Raw genomic sequence first — 22,860 nt, forward strand, 5'->3', positions numbered from 1 at the left:
CCGCCCCCTGCCCCGGTCCGGCTCCATTTAATGGCGCGGACGCCGGCGGCGGCGGGCTCCTGGCCGGGCCAGCGCAGCGGAAGAGCCAAGCCAGCATGTCGGGGACCCGAGCCTCCAACGACCGGCCCCCCGGCGCAGGCGGCGTCAAGCGGGGGCGGCTGCAGCAGGAGGCGGCGGCGACCGGCTCCCGCGTGACGGTGGTGCTGGGCGCGCAGTGGGGGGACGAGGGCAAAGGCAAGGTGGTGGACCTGCTGGCCACGGACGCCGACATCATCAGCCGCTGCCAGGTGCGGGCTGGGGCGCCGGGTCCCTCCCTCACCGCCCAGCGAGCCCCCCTCCCCCGACCCAGACAGCCCCTGTCCTCCCATGCCCTGGCCGGTCACTCACCCGCTTGGATGCCCTCCTTCCGGGAGCACCTTTCCCAGGGCCACCCCACCCACGCACGCACACGCATCACTCACACACCCCCCGACCCACACACACCGCCCTCCTTCCACCCACCCCTCCTCCACCACCCCGGCAGCGGGCCAGGGCACAGCTATAAATACAAGTCGCTGAGTTGGGGACACCCGATCCTTAGGGGGTGGCGCATGCCATGGGTGTGACGCTGGACCCTCCATGGGGGAACCAGAGGACCCAGCCCCAGGATGGTTTGAGGACCCCCAAGACACCCCCCTTCCTCATTTACAGTGATCACCTGGGGCCTGTCTGGGTCTGGGATAGGGCTTACCCGGCTCCCCGCAAGATCGGCAGGTGGTGGAGGGGGTAAAAGCTGCCCGCTGGGTGGGGGTGACCCCGGTGAGTCAGCCAAGGAGAGGCAGAGGTGGAAGGGGGCCAGGCCGTCCTGGGGGGCAATTGGGGCCGGGCCTGAGGGAGGGTGCTTGGGACGATCCTAGCCAGACATGGGAGAGGGAGGGCCACAGACTTCTGGCCAGGGTGACCCAGTGGCTGGCAGTGCCACCGAGGAGGCCAGACCTGCTTTGTCCCCCAGGGCCCAGGGCGGGGCCTCTGCCAGCTGGCAGCTGCTCTCAGCGCCCTCATCTGTTCTGACTGAGCTGGACACTGGGCACTCTCTCGGGCCGCCACCCTGGGGCTACATGCCCCATGCCAGGGCAGCCAAGTCTGCTGCCCATGGGCTGACTTACAGCTCCAGGCACAAAGGGGTCAACTTTGGGATGCACGCGTCTGGGGTTTGGAGCCTGCCTGGGGCTGCTGCCAATAATGGAACAAGGGCCCCTGCACCGTCCCTTCTCCGGGTTCTGTGGCCTCCTTCCTGAGCTCCAGAGAGGAGGGCTGGGGCCCGAGACGAAGGGAGTCAGCCCAGCACCCTGTGTGGCTCAGGGCTGTCCGAACCCCTCCTGCCGGAAGGGACTGTGTCTTCCTAGAAAGTTCTTCCTGGGACGGTGGGGGACCTCCCCCCTCGCTCTCCGTCCTAAGCAGCAGCAAGCGCTTCCCTCGCTCTAGAGATCCCCCAGGTCCTAGAGGTGGTCCTCAGCCCATGCTCCCTCCACACTGCCTCTGCCCCGCCACCTTGTCCTGGGCCGCCAGGGGGCGTGTCCAGTGCTCTACTGCTCTTCACCCTCCAGGGCGCCCTCAGCGTGGGGCAGCCACGGCCCCCGACCCTCCTTAGACCTCTCTGCTCCCGTGAGGCCCAGGCCCCTCCCTATGAGCTGCCAGCTCTGGTGGGTGCCATGCACTTCTGCAGGGCGGGCTGGGGCCCCCACAGGTGCTGTACACAGCATTCACCTGGCTCTGCGCTCCCAGCTGTGGAGATGGTTCTGGATCTGGGCACTCCCTGCTGTGCCCCCCACCCAGTCCCCCCACAGCCCTGCTCACTCGCAGCTGCACACGGGAGCACGGAGGATGCAGCAGGCTGGAGCCCATCCCGCACTCCGGCCACCAGGCCGCCCCCGCCAGGCCACCCCCGCCAGGCCACCCTACAGCCTGAGGGAGCCCCTGGCTCTCCAAGTGAGTGGGAATAAAAGAGGTTTGTCCCTGGAGCCCACACCTGTCTCCCTGCAGCCTCCTCACGAGCCAGTGAGGCAGGATCATCCTGAAGAGCTCCTTCACAGGGGAACAGAGGCTCAGGCGTGGAGGAATGAGTCACTGCCACATTTGGAGCCCTCACTGGCGCCACGTGCCCACCATGATAGCCCAGGGCCTGGCCCTCTGTCCCCACCTGCGAGTGCGGGGACCTAGCTGGATCTCAGCGGGGCGCCGCTCTGCAAGGGAAGGTCAGGGACTGGTCTTCTTTGGGGCCCCAGCCCCAGGCTCTCTGCAAGTGCTCAGTGACCCCTACCTCACAGTGCCCATCTCTCCTCCTAGCGGTGGGGGTTCTCCCCTACCACCGGGCTCCCAGCACCTCCCCTGTTCTTGTGCACACCATGTCTGACCACCCCATGTCGTCAGAGGCTGGCAGAGTGAGGGTCTGGCTGGATCTCCCCAGGGAAGACTGCGTCTTTCTTACTTGGACTGTGGATGCCTGAAGCCAGATGAAGGTACCCGACATGGGGGTCTCCAGGCGCACAGAGGCCAAACCTCACCCTCTCACTCGAGGGGCTGAGCAGAGGACAGGGCGAGGGCCGAGTGGTCCAGGTGGTCAAAGTGCACGCAGTGGGCAGAGCGGGCTGGGCCGCATCTGGGAGGCAGGCTGGCTGCCAGGAGGGCTGAAGCTGCCAGCCCTGGCAACAAGCCTGTTCTGCTCCCCAGTCCCCAAAGGGTCACCTGGGCCTGGGGCCACCCTGGGTGTTGGCTATGCTCCTTCCCTGGCTGCCCAAGCCTCTGGACACCCAGGCTCTGGCTCTGCCTGCTGCTGACGCCTGCACCAGCAGAGCCATCACTTCGAGCCCAGCTCTCAAGCCCCCTGGTGGCCCCTGGCACTTGGCAAGAGTCACTGCTTTGCTCACCCTGGACATGGACTTTCCACTCTGCCCAGAGGTGATCTGGGGCTGCCCAAAGCCCCGCATGGCTCGCCTCATTCTTTTCCCATCCCGGTGGTTTGGGGCCTGTGGTCAGAGTGCCCCTGGGGGCCCCTGAGAGTGTTGTCACCTCCCACAGTCTCCCGCCTTGGGTCCACCTTTAGGACCTGTTTCCTGGGCAGCCTCCCTTCTCCAGGCTGAGCCTACATTTTGCATCCCCCACCTTCTGCCCACACCCCCACCTTTACACCTCGGCTGTCCTTCCTCCATTCCAGGGCGGCTCTGGGTCTGCTCGGCTGCACCATGCCCCCTGGCCCCACTATGCCATCTTCCTCCTTGCCTGCTCCCCTGGCTGCTTCCAAGCCTCTCTCCCCTCCAGGCTGAGTCTCCTCTGAGCCAGGTCTGCCCTCCCTGCTCTGCGGCCACATCACATCGTCTGCCTGTCTGTGCTGGGGTCCTGTGTTCCCTCTCTTCTCTCTGGGCACAGACACCCCATCCTACTTCCGAGGGGTCCCCAGGTACCTCCGCCTGTGCTTCCTCCCTTGTGTCCATGGCGTTTCCTTCCCCTGCGTGCCCCGCCTGCATGTCCAGCTCCTACCCCTCAAATGGGCAGCTGAAGGCAGGTGCACCTGGGTCTCCCCTGCCCCCTGTTCCCAGGCTGGCAGTGCCCGGCCTTTACCCCCTAGTTCCTCCTTCCATCTCCAAGATACTTCCTCTGGATAACTGGGCTCCCTGCCAAGGACCACAGGGCTCCAGCGCGCCCTGGTCAGGGTTTAGAATCCCCGTCCTTCTGCTGCAGTGCTGACCTCAGGGCACTGGGCTGTTTATGTCTGGTCATGCCCAGTACACGGGCTGAAGGGGCCTGCCCTGGGTCTCCATAGCGCACTCCCAGCCTCCCGTGCCCTCCAGGTCTAGCTAGAGCCAGTGTCCAGCCGGCAGATGGGTGGAAAGCTATGGCTATGTATGCAGGGGTGTGAGATCACAGGGTGTTTCTCTGTGGTGTGGCAGCACCAGGTGGGAGCTGGCATCCTGTGCATTGAGGGCCCCTGTGCTGTGGCTGTCGGGGCTCTGGGCACCCTTTCCAAGGGGCCATCAGGTAACGCTTTGCCTCAGGCTCCAGGGTGCACCAGAGACCTTCTGGGAGTCAGAGGGGCAGCTGCCTTGGCCAGGGAATGCCTGGGGTTGCTTCCAGAAAGAGGTCTACCCCCTACCCCACCTCTGCACTGTTGATGGTGCTGGTTACTGGGCCATGGCTCCAGGACAGACGGTCCCTGCAGTTACGCACAGCCCTGCCTCATTGCAGGAACACCAGTCCCAGGCAGCTGAGACCTGCACACCTGTACCAGTGACTTCGGTTCTGTCCCAGACCTCACCCCACTACCAAAAGGGGCAGAGAACAATTCCTTTGGGTTGAAGGAATGAATGAATGGTGGGAGCCTGCAAGCAGAGCCCAGAAGGGAGTGAAGCAGTGTAAGTGGGTGAACCCACCGCACCACACTGGTAGTCACAGGTGTGTGCACACTGGGCGCCAGGGCCCCTTGCTCTGTGCCGGGCACCGTCGTCGTACAAACTGCCATTGAGTGCCAGTGCTAAGAGGTTGGGCCCAGGAGCCTCACGGCCTCTGAAAAGCACCGCCGGCCTCCCCCTGCGCTTGCCACTCTGCTGCCTTCACTGCCTGGCGTGAGCTCGCTGACAGCCAGGCCCTGGGCCAGGGCTGGGGATGGACACAGAGGCAGAAGAGCTGGTCGCTCCCATTCCAGGGGGAGAGGTGCAAACAGCCACTCCACTGTCCCCTCCTCCCCAAGCCTGCATGAGAGCTGAACCAGGAGGTGGTATAGCATGGGCCTGGCACAGCTAGGGCCGAGGGGGAAGCGGGCAGAGTGCAGTGGCGTTGAGGCACGGCGCCGTCAGAGATGCAGTCCGCTAACGCTGTGGGGAGAAGAAGGCTCTGGAGCATAGGAGGTAGCGAGCCTCGTCCAGGTGTTGCTGCAGGTAGGGCTGACGATGGGGGCTGCATTGCAGGAGAGAAAGGGGCCTCCTTGGGAACCCTGGGCCAAGCAGACGCTGTGGCCAGAGAAGTCATCCATGGCAGTAAAGGGCCTATGGATTGCAGGGCAGAGAAGGGCAGTGGCCAAGTGGGCCGGGAGTGGAGGGGGCCCTGGCAGGTCAAAGGAGGTCAATGGACAGCCCCCAAGCCAGGCAGATGGCAGGTGGCATCCCAAGGGTTTAGGGACGGGGTGGACAGGAGCAGGACGATGGCTGCAGGGCAAGGCTGGGACACGCACGGGTGACAAGCTCAGTGCAGGGGCAGGGCATGCGCCATCTGGGCAGTGTGGAGGTGAGGAGCAAGGACAAAGCCTGTGTGTGGAGACGCCTTGCAGGTGTCAGCAGCATGGCGTCGGCGTGGGGGGGAGGAGGTAGCGTCGGCGTTGGGGGGAGGAGCGTGGCGTCGGCGTCGTGGGGAGGAGCGTGGCGTCGGCATGGTAGGGAGGAGCTGTGGGGTGGCAACCCAGAGGCAAGGAGGTGGGCAGAGGCCCACGAAACTGGCCCTGACCCTCAGCTTGTCCCCAGGTCACAGCACAGCCCTCCCCTGGCTGCCTCCAAGGAGTCTCCAGCTACTGAGTGGCCACTCCATGCCAGCTCAGCCCACCCCTCACCTTCCCAGTGCCTGTGGAGGCCCAACTAGGGTGACGTTGGGAGAGGAGAGGGCTTGGAGGAGCCACGGGTCAAATGCAGGAGGCCACACCTGCCTGCCCAGGAGACTGCAGGAGCCGGATCCTTAACACCTGGAGGGGAGCGGGTGGGTGCGGTGGCTTACATCTGTAACTCCAGCACTTTGGGAGGCCGAGGCGAGCGGATCACTTGAGGTCAGGAGTTCAAGACCAGCCTGGCCAAGTGAAACCTGGTTTCTACTAAAAATACAAAAATTATCTGGGCATGCTGGTGGGCGCCTGTAGTCCCAGCTACTGGGGAGGGTGAGGTGGTAGAATAGCTTGAACCCAGGAGGCAGAGGTTGCAGTGAGCCAGGATCACACCATTGCACTCCAACCTGGGCGACAGAGTGAGACCCTGTCTCAAAAAAAAAAATTCCATTGTTTAAAGCTGTCCAGGCTGTGTATTTTGTTTTGGCAGCCCTGGAGACTATAGATAGATAGATGATATGGAGAGAGATGTAGAGAGATATTTACTTATAAATATATGTACATATATAAAATGCCTGGAGGGACCAGCAATGGTGGGAGGACTGGGGAGTGGCCCCGAGAGGTGCTGCGGGTGTGAGGGTGCGCACAGCCTCCTGGAGGGGAGGGCCTGAGTGGGGCAGTGGAGATAGGGCTGGCCACAGGGCCGTGCCTTCCCTGGCCCCCAGAGGGGTGAGTTGGCTGCACCCACAGGGACAAAGCAGGGGTCAGAGCTGTGTTTGGTTCCTGAGTGGGCCTTGTCCAGGATGGAGAGAGCCTCTTTTCCTAAACTCCCTGCCACCAGGGAGGCAGCTGGCACGGATGTCCCCTAGGGACTGTGAGTGACAAGCCAGACTAGGCGGGGGGGGGGGCTCAGTGTCCATGGGGGCTCAGAGCTGTGTCCTGACCCAAGCCTGCACCACAGAGGGGAAGACCCCAAGAGAAACCTGGAGGCAGGTAGAGAGCGCCAGGGGGCCACCAGGCTCCCTGGGTGCCCCTAACTCTGGGCTCCCAGCCTGGTCTGAGCCTTTGGGTACAGGTCACTCAAGGCAGGTGTTCTGCACCATCCATCTTCGTATCGTCTCTCTCACTCGCACCCTTGCATCACTGTGCTTCTGAGAGTTGGGGGCTTACCTTAATCTACTGTCCCTGACCTGGCAAACAGTGGAAAGGTGGCATGATGTGGCCCTGCAGCTGCTACACCTCTAGGCGCCATCATTCATGCCATGGCTCTGTGACAGCACCCCCTAGAGTTGTGCAGTGTGCAACATGGGTGACTGTCCATGGCAGCTCACAGCATGTGGCTCAGCCCATTGGCCATGCAGGGGGCTCCTTTCCTAGGAGCAGCAGGGCTGGGCTTCCTCTCCACCTGTAGGGGCAGCAGTGGGCATCTTAGGTAAATGTAGGACTCTGCAGCCCCTAGAGGACCCTGAGTGGTGGCTGAAGGATGGATGTGCCCATGGCCTTCCCTGAGCTCAGGTGCCTCAGCTCTGCTTTCAGAGGAGCAGGGCAGCCGAGGGGTGCCTGGCAGAGAGGCCTGCCGGCTGGATGTGGGGACCCTGGAGCTTGGCCTGAGGGGCTGTGGTGGGAGCTGTGCCTGAGCAGGGCTGTCCTGTGGCACACATTCACCCTGGCTCTTCTGCCCATCACTTATCCCCATGAGGCAGGAAAGACAGAGTGAGTGCGGCTGCCCTGGGGGCTCGGCACTGGGGGGATGGTGACAGGACTTAGGGCTCAGGGCCGGGCTGCCTGGAACAAGCAGACCCTGAGGGGCCCCCTGCAGCAGGATCCATGGACCCATCTACTGGGCCAGCAGGGGCCAGGAAAGGAGAAGAGGGAGACCGGTGGGGCTGGAGGCACCGGTGCGTCTGTGCAAGAGGAGGAAGCCCTGTGAGAGGGCAGCAGCCTCCGGACTGCCCTGCACACCATGCTGAGGGGCCCTGCACACCTGCAGCCCGAGGCAGCTCCAAAGGAAGGTCCTGGTGCTTCTCCAGGAGGCGAGGCTGGCCCTGATGTTTGGTCCCTCCTCATCGGCCAGCCTCATGGTCAGCCTTGGCTGGTGGCTCCCATGGCAAGGCAGACCCTGGCCTGGACCTGAAGGCTCTGCCTTTGTGCAGAGCCCCAGCCTGACGGTACCAGTTTTCCTTTGTCCCCCTTTGTCCAGCCCTCCTTGGATGCCTTTGCTGTGGGAATCCCAGGCTGAAGCTGGAGGAAAGGCAGGAGGACTTCTTGTCCCCAACCTCTCACCACGTGCCTGTGCAGCCTGATGTCCTGAGACCTCAACTGGTGATGGGAGGACAGACTGGGGTCTCTCTGGGGCCATCGTCCTGGGCTCCCCAGAACTGGGAGCCCCTGCGGATCAGCAGGCCCCAGGCTCAGTGTCCTGAGCTGGCTCCTGCTCCCAGGGGTGGCCTGGCACTGGCCCTGCGGTCATTGGACACCCACTGGCCTACGACAAGCCACGCCTGTTCCTAGGAGCCTGTGTTTGCCCCCAACAGAGCCAGGGTGTGCCCAGCAGGGCATTCCTGGGCCTGTTGACGTGGGCCCTGGGCACTCTGCCATGGTAGGCAGCACTTGGCCTGACTGCCAGGTCATCCCTCGACGCCTGCCCCCCGCCACAGGCGGGGCTGTGTACAAGGGATAGGCTTCCCTTCTCTCAGTTTCCCTACCTGTCCTCAGAGACCTCACCCCTGACTGCCCCCAAAAGGCAGCAGATGCAATCGTGGGCATGAAGGTACTCCATGACCCCAGCGGATAGGAATTACCACATATGTGCTGAGGCAAGGACAGAGTAAGGGTGGGGGTCTCCAGGAGGGTGCAGTGACCCTCAAACCCAGAATCTGTTTGAGTCACGCCAGGGCCTGCCCCGTCCCGATGGACTGAACCTTTGCGCCCAGGGCTGACTCAGGGTCTGCTGAGCAGCACAGGCTGAGAGCCCTGCCCATCCGCCCAGGCTGCAGAAGTACCCTGACCCTCCACCCCCACCCTGCCTTGGCGCCTGGCAGCATTAGCTCCCCCAAGGCCTCCAGGTGCCCTCAGACCACCCTCCCTCCTGCCATCAGGCTTCCTGCATCTCTCCACCTCCCAGGATCCCCACCCAGTTCACCCAGCACCGGCCCGCCCAGAGCCACTGTCCTGAACTGGTTTCCTATAAGGACTGGGCCCAGCCAGGCAGGGCCAGGCAGAAGTCAGGGCGTGGAGGTGGGGACTCCTGCCCTGGGAAGGGGCTTCAGGGCTCCGAGTGCTGCCTAATCTGCCACTGTGTGAAGTTACGTCCCAGGAGGGTGAGCCCCCTGCCTGGCATCTCTGGATCTGCCCCCCGTCTGTCCCCAGGGTTGCCCTGCCACCAGCCGCCGGGGCTGTTTCTGTGTAACTCTTGTCCAGATGCATCGTGAGGAGCTAGTGCAGAGGGAGGGGCCGCCATCACTGAGGGTCCTGCTTGGGCAGGTGGGGAAAGGCTATGTGAGACACCCCACTGCCAGGCTTGTGAGGGTGGGAGGGGAGCTGAGACCCCTCTGCTGGGCGGAGAGCAGTGGGGTGTGGCTGGGAGAATCCCCCATGCGTAGACAAGTTGAGGGCTTTTCTGCCGGGAGGTGAGGCAGGAAGGTGGGACTGGATCTGGGCTCTGGGGTCCTGGGGACAGAGTGGGCCCCAAAAGGGAAGTAGTGAAGGAGAGACCAGACCAGTCTGTGGGGCAGGGTATCTGTGTGTGTCCCCCCCCCACCCCACTGGGACCCTGCTTACCCTCCAGGTGGAGCTCAAGGAGAGAGGGCAACAGGGAGGGTCCCCCATGCCATCCAGTGGCTGGCCAGAAGTGGGGCTGGAGACCTGGCCTTCTCTCCTGGGGCAGAGACCTTCTGGGGCTCCCTCCAGGCTCTGCCACATGTGGCCTACAGGGGTCTCTTATGGTGGCATAAAGACCAAAAGGTGCTGGAGGGATACCTCTTGCCGTTGGTGGGGGCCTGGCTTCAGGGGCAGTGGGCCATCATGGGCCATCAGAGATGCTGCCTCTTCCTCAGCTGTGAAGCGGGGCCTCCTGCCTGCACGTAGGGGAGCCCTATGAGCCATGCCTTGGAACTGGAGTGTCCCTGTATCCATCATGCCACCAGCCCACCTGCCCTGCAGGAGCAGAAGGTGGGGGCAGCAGGGGACACCCACTGGACCTGTGCCCTGCTGAGCAGAGCCAAGCAAAAGGCAGGAGGGCTTTGGTTGTTGCCCCACCTGGAGAGGGTCCCTACCTTATCCTCTAGCTTCCGCTGGCACAAGAGGCCCTTGGGGAAGCGAAGGCAGTGGCATCCAGGGCGGTGGCACAGTTTGCTTGTATCATGTGGCTATCTCATGGCAGGAGGGGGATTGGAGCCTGCACATCCTAGTCCCAGGCCCTCTCCCCACCATCAGCAGGAATCCCCCCAGAGAGGGGAGCCTGTGGCTGGGTGTTTCCCAGAACAGGGCTGGCTCAGAATGGCTTTTTCTTTTTCATTCTTAGACAGGAGGTGCCTGCCCAAAGGGAAGGGTCTCTGCTAAAGTGGGTGAGGGCAGATTTGGCCGTGGGGGTGCTGAATTCATGTTCTGTGGAAGGGTTAGGCCTCCTCATTCCTGCATGAGAGGAGCGAGCTCCAGAGCGGGGCCCGCAGCTGCAGAGACCTGCACCAAGCCACCTGGAGGTGTTGGCACCAGCCTGGGCCAGACCCTCCCCGACCCAGGCCCCTGACCAAACTGCTGCCCTCCTTCCAAGGTGCAGGATGCCCACATCCCAGTCCTGCACAGACGCATCAGAGCTGGCCACCAAACCAGACACCCCAAAATCCAACAGCAGTGCCCTGCAGGGACAGACGAAGCCCCATGTGGGTCAGTCCATGTCCGGGGGGTCTTCAGTACCCAAGTGCCTTCAGCTCAGCCGGGTTTCTGTTCCAGGGGGGCAACAACGCCGGCCACACAGTGGTGGTGGATGGGAAGGAGTACGACTTCCACCTGCTGCCCAGCGGCATCATCAACACCAAGGCCGTGTCCTTCATTGGTGAGTGCCCTGCCCCGACCTGTGTGTGAGCAGGAAAGGGGGTGTCAGCCAGCCCAGGAGCCCCACGCGCGGGGGCACGGGGCACCAGAGCCTGGTGATGACTGCTCTAGCAGTAGGCTGGACCCCAGCCTCCACCCGCCCCACCAGGCACTGGTGCACAGAAACCTGCATAGCCCGGGCCTGGGCTGGGAACGCAGCTGAGAGGACCCAGGGCTGATGGGAGGAGGGGCAGAGTCATATCCACCGCGCAGGAGCGGGAGTGCCTGATCCCTGATCCCTGATCCCTCGCATGCACACACTTCCTGTGTGGGCATGGAGACCACACGCCCATGTGCCCGTGACTGCATGTGCATGCCTGTGAGTGAGTATGTGCTTGCCACAGGTCTGGCTTCTCACTGCGTGGCGACCAGGCTGTGTGGACAAGGCCGTGCCCTCCCTGGCCCTGCCGAGCCATGTGGCCGTCCTCTTGCCTGGGCTGCTGTGGCCACCTGGCAGGCCTGGTTCCAGCCCCTTCCCAGTCCGTGCTGCAGAGGGACCTCCTTCCACATCGCCTGCCCCCTCCTGGGTCCGGACACAGCTTCTCCCCTGCAGCCACCTGTGACCACTCGGTGCTCTGAGAGGCAAGCCACCTCTGCCCCCAGGGTTCCGTGGCTCTTTCCCTCCTTCTCTCGGTCAGGAGCCTGCTCTGTGCACCCTGGCCTCAGCTCTTAGCCCAAGAGCCCCTTGCTCAGAGAAGCTTTTCCTGATCCCAGTGGCCAAGCCAGCCAGGCCCCTTCTTGTACTTTCCCTTCCAGCTGTTTCCAGACTTCAGCAAGGCCATCCTTGTGATGTATCTGACCCCTTCCCAGCCCGTCAGGAAGTGGGGGTCAGGCGCCTCAGGTGTGTGCCCAACAGATGGCATGGGCCTGGGCCCATTCAATGTGAGCAGAAGGAGGAAGATAGCGCAGAGGTGGCTGCCGCAGGGGCCATGTGTGGTCAGGGGCTGAGCTGGAGTGACTCACCCAAGACCATCCCCTTGGGTGCAGACCCAGTCCCTGGCCCTCCCAGCAGTGGGGCTAGGACAGTGTGGGGGCGGTCCCTAGTTCACAGCAGGGAGGCCCTAAGCAGTGAGGTGGCCTGCCCGCCATGTCGCAGGAGCCCCTAGCCCTGGCAGACTGGGCAGTAGCACTGGCTGGCCGCTCCGGGTTGTGCTGCAGGAAGCCTTCTCCAGCCGCCAGCCTCGTCCTGCCCAGCCCTGGGCCCCACATGGCAGGAAACAAGGCCAAAGAGGCACCGCTTAGCAAGTAGCAGGACGTGCCAGGGCTCACACAGACACCCTGAGCTTGCAACACTCCAGGCCTCTGCTGCGTGTTTATTTCAGGATGCCGTGGCATTTGGGTGACCTTTTGTGCTCACCATGGCTTGCGTCGTCTCCGGATCACTCTCGTCTGGACTGAAGTCCCGTCTCCCTCAGCTGAGCCTGTGCCATGGCCAGCCTCAGCGGGAACTGGCAAAGGGAAAGGGGTTCCTTGGGGAGGCAGCAGGGGTTTCTGAAGGCTTCATCTTCAAGCAAGGGGTTTAGAGCTCAGGAGTGTATTTGTGTTTTTTTGTTTTTTGTTTATTTTGAGACAGGGTCTGGCTGTGTCACTCAGGCTGGAATGCAATGGCACAGTCCTGGCTCACTGCAGCCTCAACCTACTGGGCCCAGGGGATCCCCCTGCCTCTGTCTCCCAAGTAGCCAGGACTACAGGCTTATGCCACCGCACCTAGCTTATATATATATATATATATATATATATGCATTTTTCTTTTTTAGAAATGGAGTCTTGCTATGTTACCCAGGCTGGTCTCCAACTCCTGGCCTCAGGCAATCCTCCTGCCTCAGCATCACAAAATGTTGGGATTATAGGCATGAGCCACCATGCCCCACCAGAGCGGTGCATTTGTGACAATCGATGAACCTACACTGACAGGTCATGATCACCCAGAGTACATAGTCACCTCGGGGTTCACACTTGGTGCTGTACATTCTACCAGTCTGGACAAATGTATGCTGTGTATCTGCCACTAGAGTATCGTACAGAATTTTTTACTGTCCTAAAACCCCCGAGCTCCACCCATTTCATTCATCTCTCCCCGCTCAACCCTCGGCAGCCACTCGTCTTATGCTGTCTCCTCAGTTTTGCCTTTTCCAGAATCTCAGAGTTGGAATTGTACAGTATGTCGCCTTTTCAGATTGGCTTCTTTCGCTCAGTAACATGCGTTTAACTTTCCTCTATGTCTTTTCATGGCTTGATAGCTCATTTGTTTTCAGTGTTGAACAATACTCCACTGTCTGGATGGACCACGGTTGATTTCTCCTTTTGTTTACTGATGGGCCTCTTGACTGCTGCCGAGTTTCGGCAATTATGAATAGAGCTGCACATCTACGCGCAGGTTTCTGCAGGGACATCAATTTCCAGCTCCTTAAATACCAAGGAATGTGTTTTGCAACCATCACCACCATCCACCTCCAGAACTTTCTTATCTTCACACACTGAAATGCTGAAATATCAAACAACTTCCCAGTCTCCCTCTCCCAGCCCCTGGCGCCTCCCATTCTACTTTCTATCTCTATGAATTTCACTCTTCCAGGGACCTCATATAAGCGGAATCATCCTGTTTGTGTCCGTTTGTAACTGCCTTATTTCACTCAGCATAATGTCTTCGAGGCCTGTGTCAGAATTTCCTTCCTTTTTTAAGGCTGAATACTCTTCCATCGTATGGGTAGACCGTGTTCTGCTTACCCATTCATCTGTCAATGGACAGCTCTTGGCTACTCTGAATAATGCTGCTATGAACATAGGTGTGCCCATTTCATGCTGGGTTGTTTTTTTTTGTTGTTTGTTTGCTTGTTTGTTTTTTGAGATGGAGTCTCGCTCTGTCACCCAGAGTGCAGTGGCAGGATCTCAGCTCACTGCAACCTCCGCCTCCCAGGTTCAAGCGATTCTCCTGCCTCAGCCTCCCGAGTAGCTGAGATTACAGGCACACGCCACCATGCCAAGATAATTTTTGGTATTTTTAGTAGAGATGGGGTTTCACCATGTGGGCCAGGCTGGTTTCGAACTCCTGACCTCAAGTGATCCTCCTGCCTCAGCCTCCCAAAGTGCTAGGATTACAGGCATGAGCCACCGCACCCACCCATTTCATGCTGTTCTTAATGTATGTTTTCCAATGTCTGGGACACAACTCTGTCTCTCATGCCTCTGTCTCTCATGCAGGCAACGGGGTGGTCATCCACTTGCCAGGCTTGTTTGAGGAAGCAGAGAAGAATGAAAAGAAAGGTAGGTCCAAGCTCCTGCAGACTTGCCCTGTCCCGGACACGGTGCCCTGAGCGGTTGTTGGCTGGAGCCTTCCTGAGGGTTTCTCCCGCGGAGGGGACTGGCGGGGGTGGGTTCCCAACATAGCTGGCCCAGCTTATCACCCGCCGGCTCTACCCGCGCAGAAAGCGAGTGAGCTGGGCAACCCAGAGGCCTCAGATGCTGGTGGCCTCAGCATCATGGGGCCAGGTAGCACCTGGGAAGTCCAGGAAGGAGCCAGGGACCTGGACCAGACACCCAGTGAGAAGTGGGGACTGCTGGGCTAACTATGCCTGCAGGGAAGGATGTGGCTCCTGGGGGCTCTGCGGAGCATCTGGCCAGGCACGCAGAGGCCAGACCCACCAGCTGGGGGTGTGGGCAAGTCAGACCTAGTGTGGGCAGGGACAGACGGCAGCCTGAGTGGGTCTGGGAGGACGCTGAGCTGCAGCCTCAGGCTCAAGGGCGGGACGGGTGTGAAAAGAGCAAGAATGTGATTCTGGGGACATGGGCACCAGGGGGTACCCAGACTGAGGCCCTGAGGGGGCAGGTCACCTTCAGAGTGGCAGCAGCTAGGGAGGAAAGCCGGGCACTCACACCAGCTCTGGCTTGCCAGCCTGGAGTGGGTGAAGCCTGCAGGCACGAGAGTGGGCATCCCGGCGGCGGGGTGGAGTGAGGGTCCAGGTCTCAGCTGGGGAGGAGGCAAGAGGGGCGAGTCTGCCGCTTGCTGCACAACAGAGGTGGCCCTGTCAGCCTCCTCCCTGCATGCCTCACCTGGATGGGAGCCGGGCGAGCTAGCCCAGCTCTGGCCCCTCACGTGTGAGCTGCAGCGCACCTGTGAACACTGGCCCACCTGTGTGCCGTGTCCCCGCAGGCCTGAAGGACTGGGAGAAGAGGCTCATCATCTCTGACAGAGCCCACCTTGGTACGTTTCCCACTGGAGTACAGGGAACAGCCTCTCCTGCCCCCACCATTGCCAGCCGGCCCTGCTCCTACATGGCCACCGAGATCAGGGAAGTCCCCAAGGCCTTCTTGCTCCACATGGCTCCATTAGCTTGTACATTACCCTTTTTAAAGAGCTTCAAGTTGGGAGCTGGGTCAGGGATCACTAGCCCATTTGCAGGTGGGGAGACTGAGCCCCAGACACTCATGGTCACACCCCAGTTTGTCCTCTTTGAAATCTCAACCACCCCCTTCCCAGGAGACTCAGGCCAGCAGGAGGTGAGGTCCATGTGTAAACATCTGTCCTCTGCTTCTCTCCTGTTTCCTGCTGCCCTCACCTGGCCCGCCCGACAGTGTTTGATTTTCACCAGGCTGTCGACGGACTTCAGGAAGTGCAGCGCCAGGCACAAGAGGGGAAGAAGTAAGTCTGCTGGGACACTGTCACCCTCGGGGAGTCTTCTGGGCCCGCAAGCCGGTAGACTGTGGGGCATGTCTGGTCCTGGGCACAACGAGGAGGGTACCTCAACCCACTCAAAGCCCCTGGACAATGGCACCGTCAAAATTCCACAGCGCATCACCCAACCCCCGGACGAGCCAGCCCGTCTCTCGCTGGGGTTGCACACTGTCCTTGCCGGCTGCCACTGCCACGCGGCTCCCCCCAGGAGTGCATAAGCCCTACCGTCACCTGTCACACCCACCACCTTTCCTGACTCCACACGGCCCCAGGGAAGACACGAGGAACACCAAAGCAGTTTAGTAGAACCTCAGATGTGCCAAGGACACAGGAGTGAAGCAGATGAGTGTCCTGCCTCAGAGAGGTGATGGTCACACACTTATCCACTTCACACTCTCACACAGGCACACACTCATGCTCTTACACACCACACGCCCACGCATGCTCGCACAGGTATGCACATGTGCACACACCACACAAGCCCACACACCCACGCAAATGCACAAAAGTACACACAGCCACACATGCACACACTCCACGTGCACACATCCACGCACAGGCACACACCATACCAGTACATCCATGCGAGTGTGTACACCCACACACGCACACACTCACAGCTCAGCCAGACACAGGCAGCAATGGTGGGCAATGGAGTCATGAGCCGGCGGGGGTCATGGCCTCAGTGGGATGCCTGAGCTCCTCAGGGCTCCTGGGTTCTCATGGGCACCCACTCCCCATCTTTCAGTATAGGCACCACCAAGAAGGGAATCGGACCAACCTACTCTTCCAAAGCTGCCCGGACAGGCCTCCGCATCTGCGACCTCCTGTCAGATTTTGATGAGTTTTCCTCCAGGTACCTGAGCTGTCTGCAGTCCGGGGGGAGGATGGGGAGAAGTTGCCAGAAGGGACTGTGGCTAGTGGGGAGGGCCCTGAGGACCAGCGTGGACCATGACAGGGGGTGACGATGACTGTCCCTTGTGCAGATTCAAGAACCTGGCCCACCAGCACCAGTCGATGTTCCCCACCCTGGAAATAGACATTGAAGGCCAACTCAAAAGGCTCAAGGTGAAGCCGGGGCCGCAGTGTGGGGGCTGCGGAAGTGCTCTTCCAGGGAGGCTGGCCGTCCTACCTGGTGCTCGTTGAACACCCTTGGGGCACACCCGATACTAGGCATTGTTATGGGCTGGCCAACCTTCTTGGCACGCAGGCCTCCCCTGCCCCAGGCCACAGGCTCACTCTGCTGCTTGGCCCTTCCTTGCAGGGCTTTGCTGAGCGGATCAGACCCATGGTCCGAGATGGTGTTTACTTTATGTATGAGGCACTCCACAGCCCCCCCAAGAAGATCCTGGTGGAGGGTGCCAACGCCGCCCTCCTTGACATTGACTTCGGTATGTCCGGGAGGGTGTGCGTGCCAACGACCTTTCGTGCCTGCCAGGGAAGACCCAGCTGCGGAGAGCTGTGGGAACCGATGGGGGAGGGAGGGGCAGACCCGCTTTCCAAGGCCACAGTGCCATCCGTGCCCGCGGAAATGATCCTCGTGTCCTTAGTATTCCTATTGCCAGCAAGGGAGGGGAGAGGAGAAAGGGCTGGGCTAGAGATGGAAGAACAGGGTGACAAGGTCAGGGGTGGGGCCAGGGAGCCCGGCAAGGTGGGTCAGAGCCAGCCCTTCTGATGGTCTGTACAGCCATATCCCGTCCTCACCCCCACGGGCGCACCAGCTTACCCTCACCCCCGAGGCGGCCTGGTCACCTCAGGCCATGCTGTGGGCAACTTTCTCCCTCCTCTCACCCCAGACTCTTTTGTGAGCCACATGGCCCAGCACACAGCACCCATTCAGCCACTCCCCCAGGACAGGCCAGGCTGGTGACCCCACGGAGGGGGCCCCCCACGGTTTGAACTGCCCGCTGCCCTTTACTGAGAAGGCCTCTTGGGCCAGGTGGAATAATCTACAGGGGGTGACAGGTAGCCCCCTAACCTGCTCTGTCTTGTAGGGACCTACCCCTTTGTGACTTCATCCAACTGCACCGTGGGCGGTGTGTGCACGGGCCTGGGCATCCCCCCGCAGAACATAGGTGACGTGTATGGCGTGGTGAAAGCCTATACCACACGTGTGGGCATCGGGGCCTTCCCCACCGAGCAGATCAACGTGAGTCCCCAGCCCCTCAGGACCCCGTGGGAGGACAGGGAGGCCAGGCAGGGATGCCAGGGGTGGGGTGAGCAGTGCCAGGGTGGAGGCTGTGCGGACCTTGCCAGTGCCATTTCCCCATCTCCCGCCAGGGCGCTTCCTGCTGTGCAGGCCAGGGGAGAGCTTAGTAAGAGGCGCTGGGGTGGGCCTGTTCCCACGGCCACAGCACGTGAGCTCACACAGGGTGTGCACATGCCCACACGTACACATGACCTCGTTCCCCTCGGAGTGTGTGAGGCCCACAGGCAAGTGCGGACGCCTTGCAGTTCCTCAGGACACCCTCATTCAGGGTAGCTGGTGGACTCACCTTGGCTCAGAGAGGACACTAAGCATCTTCCCTCAGCCTTGTCCCCAGGTTGGGGGGTCCTCTGTCACAACCAAGCTAGAATTGGGGCTGAAAGCCATCCCCCACAACCCTGCCCAGCTCTCCAGCCTCAGGAAGTTTTCTGGAAGCTGCTGTGGCCCCAGAATCCTCAGGAGACCCCAGCCTTCCTCTTTCAGCCTCAACCTGTGACCCTTGGTAGGGCAAGGACATGGCCCTTGTGCCTGAGCAGGAGGAAGGGCAGGTGCTGGGAAAGCCAACACGGGGAGGGGCGGACGCCATCCAGAGAGGCTTGAGAGGGTGCAGGGATACATATCAGGAGATACACACACCCCTGACCCCCAAAGCCAAGCTGCAGGGCCAGGCCCGCCTCCCCCAGCTGCCTATGGCAGGAGGGGAAGACAGCAAGGCTGCCCGTGCCTTCCCCAGCTCACAAAGCCTAGTGGTCTGGTGTGTTCAGGAAGAGCGCTCGCCGGCTCAGGTGGCATTGTGGGCCAGGCCCTGCCCATTGTGAGCCTCAGCTGCTGGACAGGCTTACCAGGGGTGTGGGGATGTCCGGGAGCTGGATGTAAGGACTGTCGGTGGAGGCGGGGCACCCTCAGGGATTCTGAGAGCTGTGTGCAGGGAGGAGGGGGAGCAGCAGGGCCAGGCTGCACAAGGCTCCCACGACAGCTCACATGACGTCCGCCCTGTTCTCATGTAGGAGATTGGAGACCTGCTGCAGACCCGCGGCCACGAGTGGGGAGTGACCACAGGCAGGAAGAGGCGCTGCGGCTGGCTCGACCTGATGATTCTAAGATATGCTCACATGGTCAACGGATTCACTGCGTAAGCAACCCATGCTGCCATCCCCACTGGGACCGTCCCTGACTCCCGACACCTGCAGAGGCAAGCAGCACTTGACGCAGGGGCTGAGGGCCACCAAGTCTCCTTGGACAAGGTTTCCACTGATCTCGACCCTTCCACAGAGCACGGCCCAGGGGTTAGCGGTATGGAGGCCTGTGCAGGGTGTGTTGGAGCCAGCCGTAGGAGCACAGACTCCCACCCCAGGGCTGATGCCGTGAAGGATGAGGGCATCCCGGCACTTGTGAGAGGTTAAAATGCTTCATGTGGAGACCGGAAGTACCCAGGACGAAAGGATGCACTGTCATCCTGCTAGGAGGATGGCAGCATGGGTGCCGGCCTGTTGAGGCATCCGCTCTGCAGGCCCCTCTGCTTTCCACAGACTGACCCAGGCTGCCCAGCTGTTCGGGCTGTCTCCCAGGGATCTGAAAGAGGCTTTGTGTGAGGGGTGGGCTCACGGCTTCCTTTCCAGCTCAGTCAGACAGGCCAAGGCTGTGAGTTGCACATCTTTCACCAGGGTTGAGAGCATCAGCCAAAATTCCTGGAGAATTAACCAGACCCCTGCTAGGTGGGTATAGAGCCAATCCGGCAACGGGAAGCAGAGGAACCGAGTAGCTGAGGGTGTGGCGTCTGGGATCCCTGACCCTCACTTTCCTTGTGCGCAGTGCAGGGTTCACGGCGCAGCCTCATCACGTGCTAGGGCCAGCATGGAGGACAGGCAGGGCCAACAGTGCTCAGCAGACCCATCCATAGCCTGCTGCATCTGGTGCCCCTTCAGGCTTTGCCCACGGAGGGAGGAAAAACAGAGCCCACGGCACAGGGCCTGGTGCCGAAGATGGACCAGGAAGGGAGGCTGCCATCATTGGCATCGGTGGGTGGGTGGGCAGGGGCCAGGAAGGTGACTAGGACAAGGGTGCCATGCTCACGGGCTGGACACAGGGCAGTGCTGGGCCCCAAACACGGCTGTGTGGTGGGGAAAGTGCACCCAGAGCCACAGGCGAGCAGCAGCCACCACGTGTGGGGACGGGAGGGGAGAAGGGGAGCCTGTGGGAGCAGGGGCCCCGGGGGGCACTCGAGGTACAGGGGACTTGGAAAGGCAGAGATGAGGTGCAGGGCGTGAGCAGAAGCCCCCACCCTCTGGCATGTTTGTCAATGGCACTTTTTTGGGATCACTTAATCTTTCTTTTCCACTCAGTGTAAATCAGCAGTCCCTAACTTTTTTGGCACCAGGGACCAGTTTGGCGGAAGATGATTTTCCCACAGACAGGGCAGGTGGCAGGGGTGTGGCGGCGGATGGTTTCGGGATGAAACTGTCCCACCTCTGATCATCAGGCATTCGATTCTCACAAGGAGCATGTGGCCTAGATCCCTCGCAGGCACAGTTCACAATAGGGTTCGGGCTCCTATGAGAATTGAATGACAGGAGGTGGAGCTCAGGCCGTAATGCTAGCTTGCCCACCACTCATCTGCTCTGCAGCCCAGTTCCTAACAGGCCACCAACCAGTACTGGTCCACAGCCCAGGGACTGGGGACCCCTGCTATAAATAACAGAAGCGAGAGGTGAAAAGCAAGCGGAAGAAACCCCAGCACCGCTGACCACTTCTTGGGTTTGCCCGGCCCCTTGGCTTTCCACAGGCTGGCCCTGACGAAGCTGGACATCCTGGACATACTGGGTGAGGTTAAAGTCGGTGTCTCATACAAGCTGAACGGGAAAAGGATTCCCTATTTCCCAGGTATGTGAAGTGGGGCAACCGTTCTGCCTGTTGGGCCGTTTCATGGTATTGGAATAGATGGGACCTGTGACTTCTCAGAGAGGGGTGAGTTCCCACGTTCACAGGACACAGGGCAAGCAGCTTGTCTCCAGTGACCAGCCTCCATCATGGCTTTTGCCTCTCACGGGTTTCTCCCCACAACGTTCCCCAGGAGGCCTGGCTGGGCAGGGGTGGCTGTAGGCCCCTTCCAGTGTTTTGGGAGTGGCTCAGGGGGACAGACTACTCGCCTGGGACCCTGGGGGACCTTCAGCTGCCTTGAGGAAAAGGCCCACCTGCAGGGAGCCACGGGAGGCACACAGGAGTTAGTGGATGCTGTCGGCTCTGGAAAATGTAACGCTCTATGCAGACGTACAGGATGACTATTTCATCTGAGAAAATATGCTTTGTGGTGAGATTTTTAAGACCTAACCAGGATCCCTGCTCCGTGCACCCCTTCTTCTGGAAAGCATGAAGGAGGTGCCATTTTCCTGGGTTTCACAGGTTTCAGTTTTGTGTGCATCTGGATGTGGCCCCTCGACCTCAGTCCAGGGTCATGTTCTGACCCTGTTCCCCACAATGGCTTCCTCCTCAGCAGCCCTGGGCGAGCTGCTCCTGGCTGGTCTCCACTCAGCAGATCTTTGTAGACCACAGAGGGCCACTTGGCTACAGGAGCCATGTGTGTCCTTGCAGGCAGTGTCCCTGACCCTCCTGACCCCTGACCTTTGAGAGGCTGCACTTCTGAGGACTGCAGGCTCTCCTCATGGTGGTCCAGGGTCCCAGGAGGACACGCAAACACTGCCTGGCTCCAAGGCTCAAACACACTTGCAGCGAGAACCCGTATTCCAGCATCTTCCATCTGTAAGGGTGGTTGTCTTCTACCAGGAGCCACAGAGTCCTGCACAGGGCGGGGATCCCTGCCCTCTGGGAGTTGATGCTCTTGGGGTGGGAGGACACAGATGCTTCAGGATCCCTTAGTGCTTCAGGATTCTAGAGTCTCTTAGAATTTCCAAGCCAAGGCTTGGAGTGCCTCAGCTGATGTCACAGTGGAGGTTCTAGCAGAGTGGGTAGCACATATGTGTCATGTCCCTCTGGTCTGGAAGGCGTGTAGTGTCTGAGCCCCACTGCTATCCCCTGGTCACCACCCAACACTGAGAAAATCAAACTGGGCCACGTGCCCACTTGCTGCCTTCCTTGCAGCTGAGTCCCTAGGCAAGGAGGCCCTGGATGGGGGTGGCCGTGTCACCAAATATCTGCTTCCCTGCTGATAGGAGGTCTGTGGGCCCCACTCATCTCCTGTGTGCTTCCCCCAGCTAACCAGGAGATGCTTCAGAAGGTCGAAGTTGAGTATGAAACGCTGCCTGGCTGGAAAGCAGACACCACAGGCGCCAGGAGGTGGGAGGACCTGCCCCCGCAGGCCCAGAACTACATCCGCTTTGTGGAGAATCACGTGGGAGTCGCAGGTGGGTGCCCTGCATCCCCAGCCACCCTCCCTGCACCCTGGATGCCCCAAGAGGCCCACATCCCAGCGCAGGGCTTGGTGAGCAATAAGAAAACCAAGTGTGGTCACCAAGTGAATATATTGCATGGCAGGAGGGAAGGACGACTCGGAGCTGGGGCAGTGCGGCTCCGGGCTGGGGTGTGGGTGTGACCTTGCCGGGAGCCCCTGCCTCTCCGCATCCAGAACAACAGATGGGCCACATCCCAGCCATATGAGTGTGTCATGTTTACCCTCAACAGATGGGACACATCCCAGCCATATGAGTGTGTCATGTTTACCCTCATAACCCAGAGGTGTTTGCACCTACAGAGAAAGGGCCTGCAGGGAGAGTCACTAAGTAACTAACGTTGCCATTTCCAAGGGAGAAGGGAGGAGACTCCTGTTTTCCGCTGGGGGAGGATCAGTCCCCCAACATGCACTACCTTCATAACTTAAAAATTAGAACTGCCTCCATTTGGAGAGAAAATAGCCCCTTTTACCATTTGAACTACACAGAAAGATACGACACTAAAGACAACTTTTTCTGAACTTTCTGCCTCCAGTGTGTATCGTAACAGTCTTTTCTGCTCTCTCAGTCAAATGGGTTGGTGTTGGCAAGTCAAGAGAGTCGATGATCCAGCTGTTTTAGTCGCAGACTGAGCTGATCCCAACAGGCCCTGGCAGCGTCTGGACTTGTGTAAACAGCAGCAGTCACGTTCCTCGGCTGCCACAACCAACACCAAAGCAGGAAAACCATTTTCTGTACTTTTATATTTCTGTTCAACCTGTTGGTTTCTACAATGATTTTAAACATTGGAAAGCCAGCCTTGTGTATATTTTTAAAAATTATATTCAAAATGAGCCAAAGTGCTCAAAGACCTTCTGTGACACATTAGTGTCACATGGTTGCGTGTCCAGCCGAAGCAGCGTAATAAACATCTCCAATGGCCACTGAA

The 22,860-nt window shown here is 60.3% G+C and overlaps 1 protein-coding gene across 2 annotated transcripts; it reads left to right on the forward strand.

Annotated features, from left to right (window-relative positions):
• ADSS1 (adenylosuccinate synthase 1) lies at nucleotides 1-22,860 on the forward strand. Of its 2 annotated transcripts, none has more exons than XM_063596139.1 (13): nucleotides 1-287; nucleotides 10,511-10,613; nucleotides 13,853-13,915; nucleotides 14,802-14,852; nucleotides 15,224-15,290; nucleotides 16,072-16,179; nucleotides 16,310-16,391; nucleotides 16,588-16,714; nucleotides 17,318-17,472; nucleotides 18,537-18,661; nucleotides 20,312-20,409; nucleotides 21,738-21,887; nucleotides 22,468-22,860. In XM_063596139.1, the coding sequence occupies exons 1-13, from the start codon at nucleotides 96-98 to the stop codon at nucleotides 22,551-22,553; spliced, it is 1,407 nt and encodes a 468-aa protein (XP_063452209.1). In that variant the 5' UTR covers nucleotides 1-95; the 3' UTR covers nucleotides 22,554-22,860. The 2 variants fall into 2 exon arrangements, with proteins under 2 accessions (XP_063452209.1, XP_054954050.1); XM_055098075.2 differs by having other exon boundaries at nucleotides 3-287; nucleotides 22,501-22,860.

Source organism: Pan paniscus, chromosome 15 (assembly GCF_029289425.2).
Source record: "Pan paniscus chromosome 15, NHGRI_mPanPan1-v2.0_pri, whole genome shotgun sequence".
Lineage (NCBI taxonomy): Eukaryota > Metazoa > Chordata > Mammalia > Primates > Hominidae > Pan > Pan paniscus.